The 15,919-nt window shown below is 46.8% G+C and overlaps 1 protein-coding gene across 1 annotated transcript in view; it reads right to left on the reverse strand.

Moving 5' to 3' along the window:
* Positions 1-1,851: 1,851 nt before the first annotated feature.
* Positions 1,852-15,919, reverse strand: part of LOC115606667 (syntaxin-binding protein 4-like) — a 36,905-nt gene continuing 22,837 nt past the window's right edge. Inside the window, 12 exon segments of the mRNA XM_030482991.1 lie at positions 1,852-2,686; positions 3,470-3,527; positions 4,867-4,997; positions 5,742-5,791; positions 6,955-7,071; positions 7,364-7,552; positions 7,641-7,706; positions 8,277-8,369; positions 8,924-9,051; positions 10,144-10,240; positions 12,412-12,509; positions 15,486-15,558. Coding sequence (XP_030338851.1) covers positions 2,581-2,686; positions 3,470-3,527; positions 4,867-4,997; positions 5,742-5,791; positions 6,955-7,071; positions 7,364-7,552; positions 7,641-7,706; positions 8,277-8,369; positions 8,924-9,051; positions 10,144-10,240; positions 12,412-12,509; positions 15,486-15,558 — 1,206 coding nt within the window. The 3' untranslated portion in view covers positions 1,852-2,580.

The following is a 15,919-nucleotide window of genomic DNA, read 5'->3' on the forward strand; positions in this document are numbered from 1 at the left end:
GAATATGACTGCTTTGAAAAGCACACAATGCTTGATCCTTACACGATGCAAGGATCTCCAGTGGCTGACGGGAACCTGGAGGATTTCTTTTCCAAAGAGGTTGCCAGTAAGCCGAGAGCACATAACTGTCTGCCTGTTTTAAAAGGTTAATACCTTCACAGCTCCTTTGCTAGCAGGCAGCTCAGGATACACAAAATACAGCAGCCCTGGGTCAGCATCTCACTGGTTCCATCCTCTGCCTTGCCTTAGCATCACAAAACATCACAATGTTTGAGCTTTGTCAGGCTTGGCCCATGCAAGCCCCCACCCACTGTGATACTTTTATACAAAATCTTCTTTCTTAGGACATTAAAATCAAGTAACTTGTTTATGGAAGCAGCATCAAGTATGTTCTCCTTCAGCCCATGTAACTGATCCCTGCTGGGACAGGCCTGGGCTGCGCCCTTCCAGTGTGCAGGAACATGGAATTCAATACATGTGTTCTGAGAAAATTCCATGATTCTCAGAGTTAGTAGCAAAGCTCCTGTTGACATAAAGGGTGGCTACAAAGAAGACAGAGACTCCCTTTTTACAAGGAGTCACGTGAAGACAAGTTACTCCTGGAGAGATTCTGGCTGGACACAAGAGGACAATTTTTCACAGGGAGATCAACCAGCCACTGGAATAATCTCCCAGTGTTGGACACTGTTAAGATTGGGCTGGTCAGGCTGCTGGAACATCTAGTCTAGGTCATGCTTTGACTAGAAAGGTTGGGCCAGATGATCCTCAAGATGCCTGTCAGCCTGGGATTCTATGACTTTATGACTTCCACAAGATGAAAGTTTGGCCTAAACAGTTCTGTTTGTCCCTTTTCTCCTAGGTTTCTCAAGTGCCCTTGGGTATATGTAATGACACAGTACAGCTGAAGACCTGCTGCTTCCCAACATCTTGTTTGCACACTTTGGCAAGTGTGGCGAGCAGTGGCTGGAGACATCTCCCTAGGATGCAACCTCCGGCCAAATGCTTTTGAAGACACCCTGCTAGGAGCAGATTGGGATCTGCCATCTAACCCCAGGGGAACTGGAGGCTCTTTTCCAGAGACAGGCTAGACTGAACTGGTGAGACTGGATTTTGCTCTGTGCATCTCTTACCTGTCTTCCTGCAGCTCTGCCCTGCCTATGTAACACATGAGATCAGAACAAAGCCATAGGGCTAAACCCAAAAGTAACACCAGTATTTACTATCATTCCATCAAAACAGGAGCACCTGGGAACAAACTGTTAGCCATAGGATATCCTAAGATCAATATTTTTTGCAAGCATCTCCTTCCTGGGAATATTCCTTGTGAGTGGTCCAAAGAATTATGTTTCCTTTTAAAAGAAGTCCTTTCATTTATATTCTGAGGCATGCATTCAAAAGATTTCATTTACCCTGAGCTATGAAATTGAGTTTAACCAATATTTCAGACTGGTTATTTATGTGTCTGTGAAGGTCCACTACACAGTTACTGTTTTAGCAGTGCAGTGATATTTTTGAGTACAGTAAATATTGGTGGGGGTCGTGATTTTTCTCAAGCCTTTATTTTAGGCTATAAAGGATCCATATGCTTTGAACCCCCACAAAGGAACTTTGAATTATCGTAACAATCCTGTGTAGAAGCCAAAATGCACCCCATTTTCCTGCAGCTTCTCAATGCATCTTGCTAGGAGCTGCCAAAATAAGAGGAAGGAAAAAATGGACTCGGGCAAGGTCTTTGTCGCAGAGACACTGAACTAGCAACTGCAATCACAACCCAGAAAGCAACTGCCTTATGAGTAGAGTTTCCATTTTATTTTCCAGAGCTTCTGTTCATCTCGGAGCTCTACCCCATCCACTAGATACACATGATGCAAGATTGCTATCTTGCAATACAATCTTGCATCATGTGTATCTAATTTCCAGATGATGCTGCAGGGCCTTTACTGAGCTATGTTCACTATGTGCTCTCCTGCGTTCTGGGGAGCGCTTGGTGTTCAGCAAGACATCCTCACCGCTAGCACAGAGCTGGTTATCTCTGCACTCTTTGTCCACCAAGTAGCTGAGCTGGTGCTTTGCATTTCAAGCATTGCGGCTGGGAGAAGCGATACAAAAAGAATAAAAAGAGAAGTACCTATCCCAAGACATCTAGGAAGCTACAGATGAAGCTGCTTTGATTACAGTCGCTAAATATGCTTTGGTTTTTCATATGAAATACCAAAAGGAATCTGCTGGAGACCCCTGAGTCCCTTGAGTATGTTCGTGCTCCTTTTACTGCCCAGAATACAAGCTCTAAAAGGCTGTCAGTGAAATCCAGGCCCTTGTAGCCTCTTGAGAGTATTTTTCCTATAAAGCTGCAAAACCGTGAGCAAATAGCCTTGTATAGTAACTTGGAGGTAGACGCACAGGGGAGGTTGCTGAAAAAGTCTTGGGTAGTCAGGAAGAGATAGTCTCGTGTTAGAAAGCTCATTTCTCAGTCTAGTTTGCCTGGAAGCTGAAGCACCCCGTGATATGTCCTTCCCATCTCCCAGCACAGCAGTAGCTGTGCTATGTGGTGGTCTGTAACACAAGCAAGCCACAGGAGGTTTAGGTGGGCTTCTGAGGCATTTCGCTGGTTGGACTTGGTGTCTGCGGTTGGTCACTCTTGGGCTGGCTTGCAGGAGGGGGCCACGTGGTCTTCTGATGAAGGTGGCTGAAAATGAGGAATGAAATATGTTCTACATAGTTTGGGGAGAAGGACACAGAAGATAACAGGAAGACAATACTGGTTATTTAGGAAAGAAGAGGAGGCCATGGATCTTGCATGGCTAAGTGGATTGTGCTGTCCATCTGTCTGTCTGAAGGATGCTTTTCATAACCATGGTTTGCAAATGTCTACTGTGCACCTAACTAAAAAGCTGTGTTGGCAGATGTTCAGGTTGAGTTAAGGTGATCAGCTAAGACAGTGGATGTAGACATTTAGGTCTCAAAATGCCCTTTCAACAGATATCTTTAGGACATGGCTTTGTTAATATAAGCCATTTAAGAGGTTTTAGGGAAATTCTTAAGACACTGAAGGTCCAAACAAAGCCATGTTGCCCTGCTCTCCTTGGCTGGGACTTCTGAGGATCTTGATACCCCAATATAAAAGATTAACACATTGAGTGATGCTTTTTCCCTTACTCAGAACACACAGTGGTCTATAAAAATGCCAGCTAGACAAGCCATAGACCTGTACATTTCAATCTGGCCTGAAGGAAAAATAACAGTTTAGAAAACAAAAGAGACCCAGGAATTCACACTGTACTTCACTGTGTAGGGCAGGAAGTCTCTTGCTGTCTAGGAAGGGATGTATTTCTGTGACACAGCCATCTGGAGGCCTCTACTAGATTATCTGCTTAAAAGTTGTCAAGCAAAAAAGTTGATTAAAACACCCCGACAAAACAAACAGGAATTTTTAGTTTGTGTATTACAGACCAGCAGTTTTGACACCTACTCCTTGTAATCTGGGATTCCTTCAGCAGGCAGGCACTGGTCCCTGTCACATGGCGAAGCTGCAAATGGAAGCAAACAGCCAAGTATAAGTGTAGGGTTAGAAAACATGCCCAATGCAAGTAGGACTGCTGCATGATGATAATGCACATTTAAATGATGCAGGAACTCAGAAAATGCTGACATGCTCATATATCAGAGGTGCTCCTTAAAGCCTACAATTATTTTCCTTGTGTTTGTGCTTTGAAACAAAGACAACGCTGGCCCTTGGCCATGTTTAGCTGGTGAATAGCATTAAAGAGTAAAGACTGGGCACCTACTTGGGGCTGCATGCTCACCTGGTCATGACATGGAGGAGAACAGAAACTCTTGTTTTGCATGGAAAGAGGCAAGTGGGGTCAGATAACTGCTGCCAGTAAATGTTTATAGTTCATGGACTGCGCTCAGAGACCCAGACTGGAAAAGTTAATTCTGGTTCCCATGGAGCTAGATGCCTTTTCTCTGATTTTCTCCCATCCACAGACATGTGAGAGGAAGGGAGTCAAGGCTGACTGTACACCAAGGAAGCAGGGAGATTACTGTTCCCCTCTGCTCAGCATTGCAGTAGTTGTACCTGGATGGTGTAATGAGGGTTTGGATCCCTGCTTCAAAGCTCTTGAGAAACTGGACATGGTCCAGCAAAGGGAGCCCCAGGGCTCATAACCTGCAAGGAGAGGCTGGCGGGGGCTGGGGGTTGGGCTTGTTTAGCCTGGCAGAGAGGAGGCTGAGAAGCAATCTCACTCCTACCCAAGCGCAGTTAGAATGATGTTGGAGCCAAGCTCTCCTAGTGGCAGACAGTATAACTGTGGCAGTGGCCACTTATTGCACCTGGGGGAGTTCAGACTAGATGTTGGCAAAATCTTCTTCATGAGAGCATAATGCAGCGTGGGGAATGCATTATCCAGAAAGACTGTGGATCTCCAGCACCAGCGCTGAAAGCACAGCTGGATAAACCCGCCACAGATCTGATCTAGTGTGATGGTCCTTCCTGGAGCAGAAGATTTGACTCCTGATCTCTAGAAGTTCCTTTCAGCCAGCATTTCTACTGTTCTGTGAAACCATCCTCCTGGCTGTTCAGTTTTTCCCCTGGAGAAATGCCTTTCCTCTGGCCCTGGGCACAAGTTACACCCTTTGCCTCCTTACGCTGCGAGTCTGCATTTCGGATTCAAAGATGAGTCACATGGATACAGGGAGGGCAATTACATCTCAGTTAGAAGGAGAGCATCAGGTACATGTATACAAAGCTTAACTGGTATGGCAAAGAAATATGGATATAGAAGGTGGTGGAAACTGTAAATAACCCTAAGAGACATCTTGGAGACTTGTTTGGATTCAGGTTTCTCCAGTTAATTCAGTGCTTACCATCCTTGCTGGAGAGGATTGGCGCTAGCAGTTCTTTAGCTTCTGATAGCAAAAGGTCAACAAGATCTGAAGATGGAAGAGATGTATCTGAGACTGCGTCTGTTTTATCCTCTTCTGTTTCACTGTTGATTCTTATAAATATGGAAAGTGCCATCAATACATCTATCATAGAATGGTCATTGAACATCCTGGCCAGCCTCCCATGAAGGATATTCTATGTAAACTCTGTGCATTCAGGGGAGGTTGCATCTCGATCACTCAATAGCACAGGAGATTCTCTTTTAGACATACTTGCATCTAAACATCATTGTGTTGCAGACAGGTATCAAAGTATTTTTTAGAATTTGTCAAAACCATTTTTCCTTCACTATATTAGAAGTAACCATCTTGGAAACTTAACAATGGTTTCCCATCAGTCTTCAAACTGGCTTTTTTTGAAGGCTCAGGTCATTAGCAATGGGACAGTGACCTTCCAATGATTTACTCAGTTAACACCACACATAAGAGTTACTGTAACTGCTAATAAAAAAAGAACACGGTCCTGAAGCTAAAACCTGGCTTGTATTAGGAAAAGCAGATGGGATAAAATTCAGCTTCTTTAAGGCAACCTGCTTAGGGCCTCTGCTAACAAGAGCAACTTAGCCAGAGGAGTGTTTCATCTATTCACTCCCAAAAAAAGCCTCAACAGAGGCCAGCCCCCACCAAGTGCCAATCCAGCAGCAGCCTCCAGATCATCTTTCTGCAGGGTTTCACTTCCAAAGTGACAGTATGTTTAGAAACTCTGGGTAGGTTACGTGTGAATCACCTTCCCCTGAGAAAGGTCAGAAAAGGACATTTCACGTTGCTGTTCACGATTCCCAGAAGCCATCTCCTACCTTTTCTCATCTGGTAAATGATGGGCTGCACTCAGGACCTTGTGAACGTTCTGCCATGCAACAAAAAAAGAAAGAGAAGAAAAGGTTTCAAACTTGTAGGAATGAATAATTCTTGAGAAAAAACCCCATGGGCTTTTCCTGGTGATCAGATTTAATATGACAGTAATCAGCTTCTGCTTATTCATTGCCCTTGAAGCGAATATCTCAAGGCCTTTTGCAACTCAAGCAACATTCACAGCCTATGCAAACATACAGACACATCTAAATTATGTATTTTAATACCAACACTGAAATATATGAAATGCAATATAAAAATACTCTTCCAAAGAACAGTTTTGCAGGCTGTGTTTCAGCGAGCCTTCAGTATTGCTACCAGCAATCCCTGGGTTCTGGACTGTACCTGCATGTGTGAACTCTCATTACCATGCACGGTTAGTGAGCTCTAAAACATTGCTGAGGGATGTATAGAAAAGGAAGATATTTTGCTCCAGTGGTTGATGCTTGACCCTGGGGCCAAATCAAATCCATTTCCAAAGTCCAGCCCCAAACCGCATGGGCACTAGCACATAGTGCTGCAGTCTAGAGGCATTTTAATTCTTCCTTCTTTGAAGCAGAGGACACTTCCTTTTGCTCCACTGTTTCCTATTGATTTCAAGAGCTCTTGGGACAGGGTACTAGTAGCTGTAGCAAATATACCGAATCTAGTGCTTCCTGTGCTGGCCAGTTTACTAATTACACAAGCTTGTATTCCCAATACAGGTAGTGAAGTGGAAGAACAGTCAATTAAAAGACTAAAGCAATTATGTGTGAGATATTGCAGGAAATCTGGAGGGAAAAAAGCACTGGAAGAATAAACCCACTTTGCAAGTTTGCATTTGTTGTGTAGAGAAACAACCATCAGTTATACAAAGGGAAGGTTAAAGGACGTGATTTCGACAGCCTCAGCTGGAGCATTGTGGTGGGACAGGGTGAGCTGGGGATAGCAGAGCCACCAGGCAAAACCTACACCACAGCATGTACACAGCTCTTGGGTATATGAGGATATATGAGTTCATTCCCTAGTTTCTCCTAACCAACAGACAGTGCCTTTTTAGGATGAGATAGACAAAATAAATATATCTTGCTTATGGAGCAGGAAGCTATTTGTACTTGCAAAACCACCCTTAAGGTAAGAGGCCACAGTGATGCCACCAGCACTGGTTCAGCACTTCACCTGCACAAACAGGAGCAATTTCCTATTGCAGATCTCCAGGCGCTTCCGTGAGACTTCTGATTTTCGTAACTGGCTGTCAGCCAGGGACAACTGTCTTTTCAGCTCCAGGATGTCCTCCTGTGACCAGGAAGGAGAAGCGAAAGGTGATGATGACACTCCAGCCTTGGCTTTTGGAAACACTGATTTATATCATTTGCTACAAACAGAAAAGCACTACTCTGTTGGAATGGACAGTGGAAATGATAAGAGATTATAACATAGAGCCAGAGACCGTGCTGGCCTTGTGGTCATACACAACAAATGATGTATGTGCTATGTTCCTTTTCTCCTTTACAAATAGGAGGGGAACCCTCACAAGAAGTATCCAGGAGAGTTGTTGGGTTTTTCCCAGGCTGAGGGGTTGCATTACCTCTATTTCAGAGACGTGTTTTGTTTTCTTCCCTGCCAACTGCATCTTCAGTTCTGCAATTTCAGCTTCCAGCAAGTGGATCACTTCCTCGTAGTCCTGCTCTGCACTGTGAGCTTGTCTCTGCACGACCTCTGCCATCTGCAGCTTGCTGTGCAGCGTCCGGTTCTCGGAGAGGAACCCCAGTGCTTTCTGGAAGCAATGAGAAGTCCTCGTGAATGCACCATATGCTGCCAACCACCAAAACCATCCCAAGGCCCCCAGCAACCTCTTCACTAACCTGGTTCAGCCTCTGAAGCTCATCTTCCATCAACTTCTTGCTGTTCTCCATCTCTTTCAGAAGAGACTACAGGAAATATTTTCACTGGATTAGAAACAACAAGTGATAGGACATTCCCTAGAAGACGCCCTGGTCGTGTAGCCCCTATAATAATATTTTAGAGAAGCAGTCATGTGCACTCTTCTCCACCACAGTGCTTTTTGGGCTGTGACATGCCTACAGAGCATGGACCTGGACACAGCCATAGTGCTAACAGCCAGGCCAGCAACCCGCAGCTGGGTCAGCATGGGAGGATGCGCTTCTGTTATTCATGGTCTTGAGCTATTTGTGAGATGTTTGTGTAGTTTTAAACGTATTTATTCAATGCTAAAAAAAGTGACTGCATACTTTCAATGCAAATCATTTTTCAGTTTTGTTCCAGGTGATACGAACAAATCAGTTTTCATTTGAGGTTGAGAGCGAGAAAGAGGCAGTTAAGGAGAGCTGAGGGTGTGTCTCCTTTGTAACAAGGAATGCACAGGATGTGAACTGGTGACTTCTTAAGAGGGTCGAGCTACACCATTACCCTCACAGAGACTACAGTGAGCTACAGCAGAAGGCACCAGCCAAGAAGTCTGCTCAGAGGAGAGGCTCCACCTTTAGCCTTCGGACTTCTTGCCGCAGATCTATCATTTCCAGCTGCAGCTGCTCCAGCTCCTCATTGCCATTACAGCTGAGAGAGTCAAAGGTCTGCAAGGCAGAGGGACAGACATTACACACTGCTTATGCTTTACCAAAGGCATGGGGCTTTATGGCAGGCATATTGCTTTCCATACCCAGAATAAGGATGATTCAGAATCACTTTGAAAACGAGTCAGCAGTTTTATGGAACAGATCAAAAGGCACATTAAATAATTCAGCTGTGTGGGATTTTCTTCACCCCACGGGATTTCATTCTCTGATCCCTGACACAGCCAGAATAGCTATGCTACAGTGAGCTTTCATTTTGTGAACAAGGTGAAATTAGCTCACATTGATTAAGTATAGCTAATTTTCCTTCTCCATCCCTGCCAGGCTGCTTCCTTCGTATCATCCCATAGATATCGTCATTTCCTTATTAAAAATGAGAAGTTTGAGGTCTTTTATAGTATTTCTTATAACCAAAAGGATTAATGCATGCTTCTGCTTTCTCTTTATAGCTCTAGAACAATAAGAAAATGGTAATTTAGCTTTTCCCATCTCAGAATTTCATGGATTTCATGGTGAAGATTCATGGATTCAGTGTAGAAGAACACTGGACTGACCGGAGAGTGAAAAGCTGATGTATCCAGCAAACTGGCCACTTCATGCTGCGTGAAGAGCATGGAGCTGGAATCCAGCCCAGCCACATCCAGCTCCTCCTGCATCAGATCCCTGAGTGCTTGGAGAAGATCTGCGAGAAAGAACCAGCTTTTACCAGGCTAAAAGAGAAAAGTGCTAAAAGTGTGGTAGGAGAAAATGCCACCGATTGTGAGGACATCCACTGACTGCCAAAGTCTTCTCTAACACTCATAGGTTCTTGGGCAATCCCATGAAGCTTAAGTTATTGACATTCTTTACCAGACTCTTGTTTCTTATCCAATTGAAAAAAACTTAAACTTTTAAATCCCTCAAACCCCAGATATTTTCACAGCAGAGTTTTCATGATGTGGTCCTCAGAGTTTTAAAACTTTAAGCCAAAACCACATTTGTCTGACAAAAGGCACTCTCCTGCCTGCTGGCATTTCTCATGGTGCTGATTTAAACAACAACAAAAAAAACCCCAACTCAATGTCTTCAGCAATTAGAAAAGGTGTCACATTGACAAGTCAAAAAATCCAAGTTTGTTTTGCTTTCCAGCAGGGAGGGAAGAACAGCACGAGGGGCTGCAGGGGGTAGACTGGGTCCCAGCCCCTCCAGTCCTCACCCCCTGGGCTGCACCAGGAGCTGGAGCCTTTCCACGTGAGCAGCATCTTTACTGCCAGCACATTTGCCAAACACCCCTAATAGTCCTTATTTCTATTGCTACCGACTACAAAACCCTTTGCTCTTGGGAGAGGTGAATGGTTCCGGATGCCACAGCTCACTCTGCACAAAAATATCCAGCCAAGATGCTCTGCCTGGTGGGGACAGTGCTGATGGCTTTGGAGTTTTGTGGAAAAACTCCTAGGGAGCAGACCCTGTGGGCCCGATCAGTTCTGATGGGTTACACACACCAGAGCAGGCTTCTATCTTCTGCATGTCCTCTGGCCAGCTCTCACGAGGAAAGCTGGGGTTTAAAGGAAGGTGAGCCTTCACCCCAGCTTTCTGTGATTTGATTTTACACACGCTTCTACCAAATGCCACCTTTTGTATTAGTGACTTTTCTTAGCTGTTTTGAGGCTACATCAATATGCAGGCAGGGCTCTTGCCTGCCACCCTTCAGCCTATACTTCTGTCCTTTCCCAGCAGCCAGCAAAGCTACAGAGAAATGAAAAGCCCATCACGCACAGAGCTGTTTGCTCACCTCCATAGGCCACTGTCCCCTGTGAGTCTGTGGTCAAGCTTTGCCGTAACTGCCTCTTCTTCTCCTCAGTCACATGCAGACCAAGATACTGAAGAACCTTGAGCAGAAACAAGGAGCCTTTAAAAAGAAAAATACTGGAAAAGCAAGTCTTTGAAGGAAGTGCTGGAAGACACCTGGTGCTGGGTTTCTGCTGGAAGTGGCTCTCCAGGCAGCATTTCCCAAAGGAGCAGGCTTGGGCTGGATTTTCAGCCTCTCTTCCTACATGTGTACAGAAATGTCTGTTCCGGAAGACAGGGACACATTCACATCCCTCCAAGAACATTTTATACGGACTGCAATCAAATTTGCAGCTATAACAGACTGTCAGGAGCTTTATCAAAAGCTGGTGGAGTTGTAAGAAGGCTCAGCTGCCAAGAGCTCAGCCTCTGCTCTTTCTCTTACTGCCCAGGAATTGCATTTGGGACAGAGAAGATAAAAGCTATTCACAGAGTATTTCCCGTGGCAACAGGAGACATTCAAACACGTTGCTTCTCCACTGCATCCTGTGCTCTCTCATTACGCCTGATGCTCTGTCTTTTACTGATATTATCTGTTCAACCCCAGGGCACCACACAGAAGCAGATAAACCTGTGCAAACCCCACTTTGCTGCTGGCAGCAGCAAGTAAAATCTTTAAAAACACTAAGTCAAGCTCAGCAGACTCTGGGAAAGAGCCAGAGTTAAACGCTTGCCTGTCCCAGGCTTCACACACAGTTTCTGCTCACATATGGCCCAGCATGGTCCCCTGGAAGGGAGCTGGAGGTGAATCCTTGTGCTATCACCAGCAAGCCCATGGGACCAGTCCATGTTCACATGCTGCCTATTGGAGTCCCGCCTCCTGCCCCTCTGCTCACCACCCCTGTGTGAGGTGGTGTTGGAGGCTGCTGGGATTTGGGGTGCTGATGTTGGCACCTGGCTTGGGCCACCCCAAAACCGTCTCAGGTTGTGCCGGTACGTCGCTGTGCCTGTCCTGATCCTGCCACCCCTGCCTGCTCGTAACACTGGCTTTTAAAAGGGAAGCCGAGAGTACTCACTCCTCCCACCAGAGAGGAGATGCGTTTATACCCATGACGAGCAGAGGTCGCTGCGAAAACGCAGTCCTAAATCCCGCTTTGGGAGAATTATGCAGGCTTAGAAGAGAAGCTCCTGCTTCTGAGCTGCCCTCCCGAGAGCAGCGGAAGGGCGAGCGCTGCGGCTGCCGTCTGGTGGCAGCAGATGCTCGTGGCATCGGGTCGCCCTCGCAGTCCCCGGGCTCTGCACAAGGGTCCCTCAAATGCCAGCAGTACCCAGAGGGGGAAAAATGCACCCCAAAACCAGAGTGGGGGCATGGATCCTCCCAGGGACACTCTGCTCTTCACTAGGGTCTCAGTGAGCAATGGGCAGCTCCAGTCTCTGCCCTCTGATGGTGCCCATGGGATGGATTTTCCATACAGTGACGAAAGGAGCAGTGGTTCTGGCTGGATCCTCGGTGAGATATCTTGTATTTCAGCCTTCCCTCGCCCACACCGTGCTGCCCGAGGTCACCCCAGCAGCAACAGCAGCAAGCTTGGAGGGCAGCTGCCTGCACCTACAGCCCTGAGTCAAATGCATTACATCTAAGGGAGGTGCAACTGCCAGAAGGAAACTTCTGGAGCGCCCTGGAGCATTGGGGAATTGCCAAGAGGAAACAAAGTGTGCTTAAATGCCCCTTCAGATACAACTGGGATTCTTTACTACACTCTCTTCTCCCTTTCTACCTTCATAGGCTAGACAGTGGCTCTGCACTCCACATCACTATTGCTATTCCCAGCACAGCCTGGTTGGTATCCTGGAGAGGTGAAGGTGAATTATGCCGGAGCAGGCAGTTTGGTGGAGGACGGTGTGTGTGTAGATGAGAGCGCTGATCAAGTGCTATAGCTTTACTTGGTGCAAACAGGCAGGCTGGGGCTCTTCAACTATATCTATTCAGGTTTGCATTTTTTAATCCCTCCAAAAACCAAGCAACATAGTGACCCCCTGGCCTGGTCCTCACATGCCCAAGTGTGACATTGGTCCAAGAATCAAAGCTGAAGGGTCTCGATCAGTTCTTTCACATAACATCAGTACAAAGAAGCCATTCACGTTAAGCTTATTGTGTTTGCTTAAGCAAGCAAAGGAGGTATCACACCAGTGGATTATCTTCTGCATAGCATACCTTGGGAGAGGGTTGAGAGGAGCTCTCACTTTGGGGAGAGAGATCCATTCCACTTACCAGCTCCAGTTTCCCATCCTTGAGCCGGATATGAGGATCCAGTGCTACTTTTGGTTTCGTGCCTGAACCTGCTTTTTGATTAGATGCTGAAGCAGGTGCTGAAAAAGCAAATATAAATGTTCATGAAGGAGTGGTTGCGAAGAGGAAAGAGGTGCCTGCAATGCGCAGCTGTGAACTCGTGTTGCATGAAGTATAAAGTGCGTGCAGAAAGCCAAAAATCAAAGACCAGGATTTACTAAATCTGGTCCTAGAAGGCTGAGATAGGGCACTGTTGAAAAGATTGGATACTGGAGCAAACCCTTATTGAAACTGGGCTTCTGCAGGGTTTGAAATGGGACATTCCATCCAGGGACCTAGGAGTGCAAAAATAGCACTTTGGAAATGTCTGATCGCAATTTTTTTGGGAGGCTGGAGTTATGGTGATCTGTGAAAAAAAAACCAAACCAAAAACCAACCACCCAACAACCAACAACTTGCTTGGTTTTGCCTTCTTTGATTGATTAAGCAAAACTGGAACAGAACGTTGTATAAAATCACAGAATCCCAGACTGGATTGGGTTGGAAGGGACCTTAAAGTTCATCCAGTGCCAACCCCCTGCCACAGGCAGGGACACCTTCCACTAGAGCAGGTTGCTCCAAGCCCCTATGTCCAACCTGGCCTTGAACACTGCCAGGGATGGGGCAGCCACAGCTTCTCCGGGCACCCTGTGCCAGCGCCTCAGCACCCTCACAGGGAAGAACTTCTGCCTAAGAAAGATCTCATCTTCCCTCTGTCAGGTTAAAGCCATTCCCCTTTGTCCTGTCCCTACAGGCCCTTGTCAAAAACACTTTTCCAGGTTTTTTGTAGGCCTCCTTTAGGCATCGAAAGATAAAAGATTGGAAAATGCAGCCTTGGTTTTCACAACATCCATGGAAAAGGGAGTCAATGGATTTAAGGTGATGTAGAAAAACACTAGTGCAAGCCTTTTTCTTTCCCCAAGACTGCAGAAAGCCTTGCACCCTCAATTGGGCAGGAAAGTGGTTTTGGGTAGAGGGAGCCACATACTTTGTGAGCAGACACAGAGAGAGGAAGAGGCAGAAACGGCATCTGCTTTGCTGGTGAAAAGCTGTCATCATTACCAGCACTGCCTTCACAGCTGGAATGGTCCAGAGCGCAAGCCCTGCTGCCAGGGCCTGCCACTTGTGCTCCTCCCTCCCTGGAGAGAACCCCACCTTTCCCATTATGATTAACCATTATCTATAAGGAACCGTGACATCCCCTGGGAAAAGGGCTGCAGAAGGTGTTACCTGCTCCAGAGCTCCCAGACTCCAGAAAGGTGCAGCCCTGCTGCCTGTCCACCCCGCTCACACTGAAGCTGTCAGCACCACTTGGTGACAAAATTCCTTCTTCTGCCAGTGGCATGGGGTGTGCCGAAGGAACAATTTCTTTCCCCTGCCTGGGATTTGGTTATCATTATGAGAAGCCCTGGATTGCCGAGGAACACCGCTTCTCCTGAGCCCCTCCTGCCTGGCAGGGCAGGGACCAGGCACAAGGGGAAGGCAGCAAGAGGCAGGGGAGGTGCTGCACAAGTGTAATCCTCCTAATCCGGGTATTCATCTGCCCTGCTAATGCCAGCAGCTGGGAAGCAGCAAGAGGTAATAAACGGGCTTGCTGGAGCGGCCACCAACACTTTACTCTCCAGGTTCAAGGGTAGAGCTGTTACCCTTCGATGCATGGCTAATCAGGATTAGCTTCACGTGGCTTTGCTGTCAGCTCTGGACATGGAGACATCCAGGGCAGCCACCAGGCACAGAGAGAGAGGCAGTCACTGGCCTAGGCTCCAAGCCTGGCTGCTGCTCTTTCAAAGCCAGTTGTCTGGTTTCATGGATGACAACACTGACACAAAGCCTCCTCAGCATCTCACATGAAAAATCTGTGTGTAATGAAATCCCCTGGCTAAGTCAGGAAGCAATTAGATCATTGCTGTTTGCTGGATTCTCTACATGACCCAGGGCTTTACTGCCCATCACCGGGACCTCTGGCTGTTGGTGGTGGCCACCTAAGAGCCTACTTTGAAATCAAGGATGCAGGATGCTCGGGGCAGAGAAGACAGACCAAGGGCAGTCCCTGTCCCAGGGTCTTTGCAGTGAGCAGCATGGAAGCATGAAGCCTGCTGAGCTTGCCCAAGTTGAGACAGGCATCCCTGGGAGCAGAGCCCTGACACACACCCAACCCAGCACTGTCTGCTCCCTGCCTCTCCTGCTAATCTCAGGTATAGACTAAACACAATTTACCTTGCAATGCTTGCTCTCAGCCTTCCAGATGGGAATTACAACATGGCACAGGGATTGGCAAGCAGGGCCAGTGCCTTGGCAATGCACAGGGAAGGAAAGGCTGTCAAACTTGCATCATGAGAATGATGGTAGTACTTGCTAGGGATTCACTAGGGAAAGCCTGTCTTTTCCTTGGGGCAGGAGTAACCTTCATATCACAGGGATATGGAGTATCTTACTGGAGGTCACCTCCATTGACAGTGGACCATGGCGGTTATTGAGGTTTCCTCTGATTTCTCTGAGACCTGTGAAGCTACAGGGTGATTTGAATTCACCCTCTCTTGTTGCCATCATAGACTGCATAACACCCAGGGTCGCTCTGTACATCACAGCTGTCATTAGCTGACTTTTTTAAGCTGTGTCCCCAAGGACCACCATTCCCAGCAGAAGGGAATGTTGCCTGCAAGGAGACCTGCTGCATGCAGGTCTGGCATGATCTTTGCACATGGGCAAAGACACTGCTGTAACTGAACCACAGGCTGGGAATGGGAGAAGTTGTCTCCTATGAATACCTGAGACCTCTTAGGCCTTAATAAAGAATTTTGCTACCATGGACAAACATTGACATAATTACTACCTGTTGAGAAAGCCAAGCTGCTGCCTTCCCTCTCTCCCAGCAGGCTGAGGGTCATTATCACCCCTTTAGATTCCACTACAGCAGAATAAACGCTGATCAGAATTAATTCCATCCTCCTCAGTGCTGAGGAACCAAGGCTGAGCTTGTCACCCACACAAAGGAAACAGCTTAGAGGGACTCTTACCTGACACAGTAAGCTCTGGTGGGCAAATGTCCGGTGACAAAGAAGGCACAGGAAAATTATTTTCATGTCTACTCTAGAAAAACAAGACAAAACAGCACAGACAGTCGCTAAGCAGAATCTGTTGGTGTAAATAAAGAGTAGAAGATAGAGGTGTTCAAGAGAGAGCCACCCATCTGTCCCATAAAGAGCAAAGGCCCCATGTACACTTCTTGTGCAGATGGGCCAAACTGGAACTGTGATTGAGAGCTGAGGATGGATTTAACCTTGTATGGTTTTTCCATAGAGGTTCTCCCTAAAGCTCTGCTCCAACCCACCAGTGAGGTCCCAGGTCTGACCACAACCAGTTTATTATTTGCCCCAAACACAGACTTATCACAGTGAGCATGGCAGGAAGCTGAGCCCAGCGCAGAGCCTTTCTTAAGTGCCAGGCCATG

The sequence above is a fragment of the Strigops habroptila genome, chromosome 4 (assembly GCF_004027225.2).
Source record: "Strigops habroptila isolate Jane chromosome 4, bStrHab1.2.pri, whole genome shotgun sequence".
In the NCBI taxonomy this organism is placed as follows: domain Eukaryota; kingdom Metazoa; phylum Chordata; class Aves; order Psittaciformes; family Psittacidae; genus Strigops; species Strigops habroptila.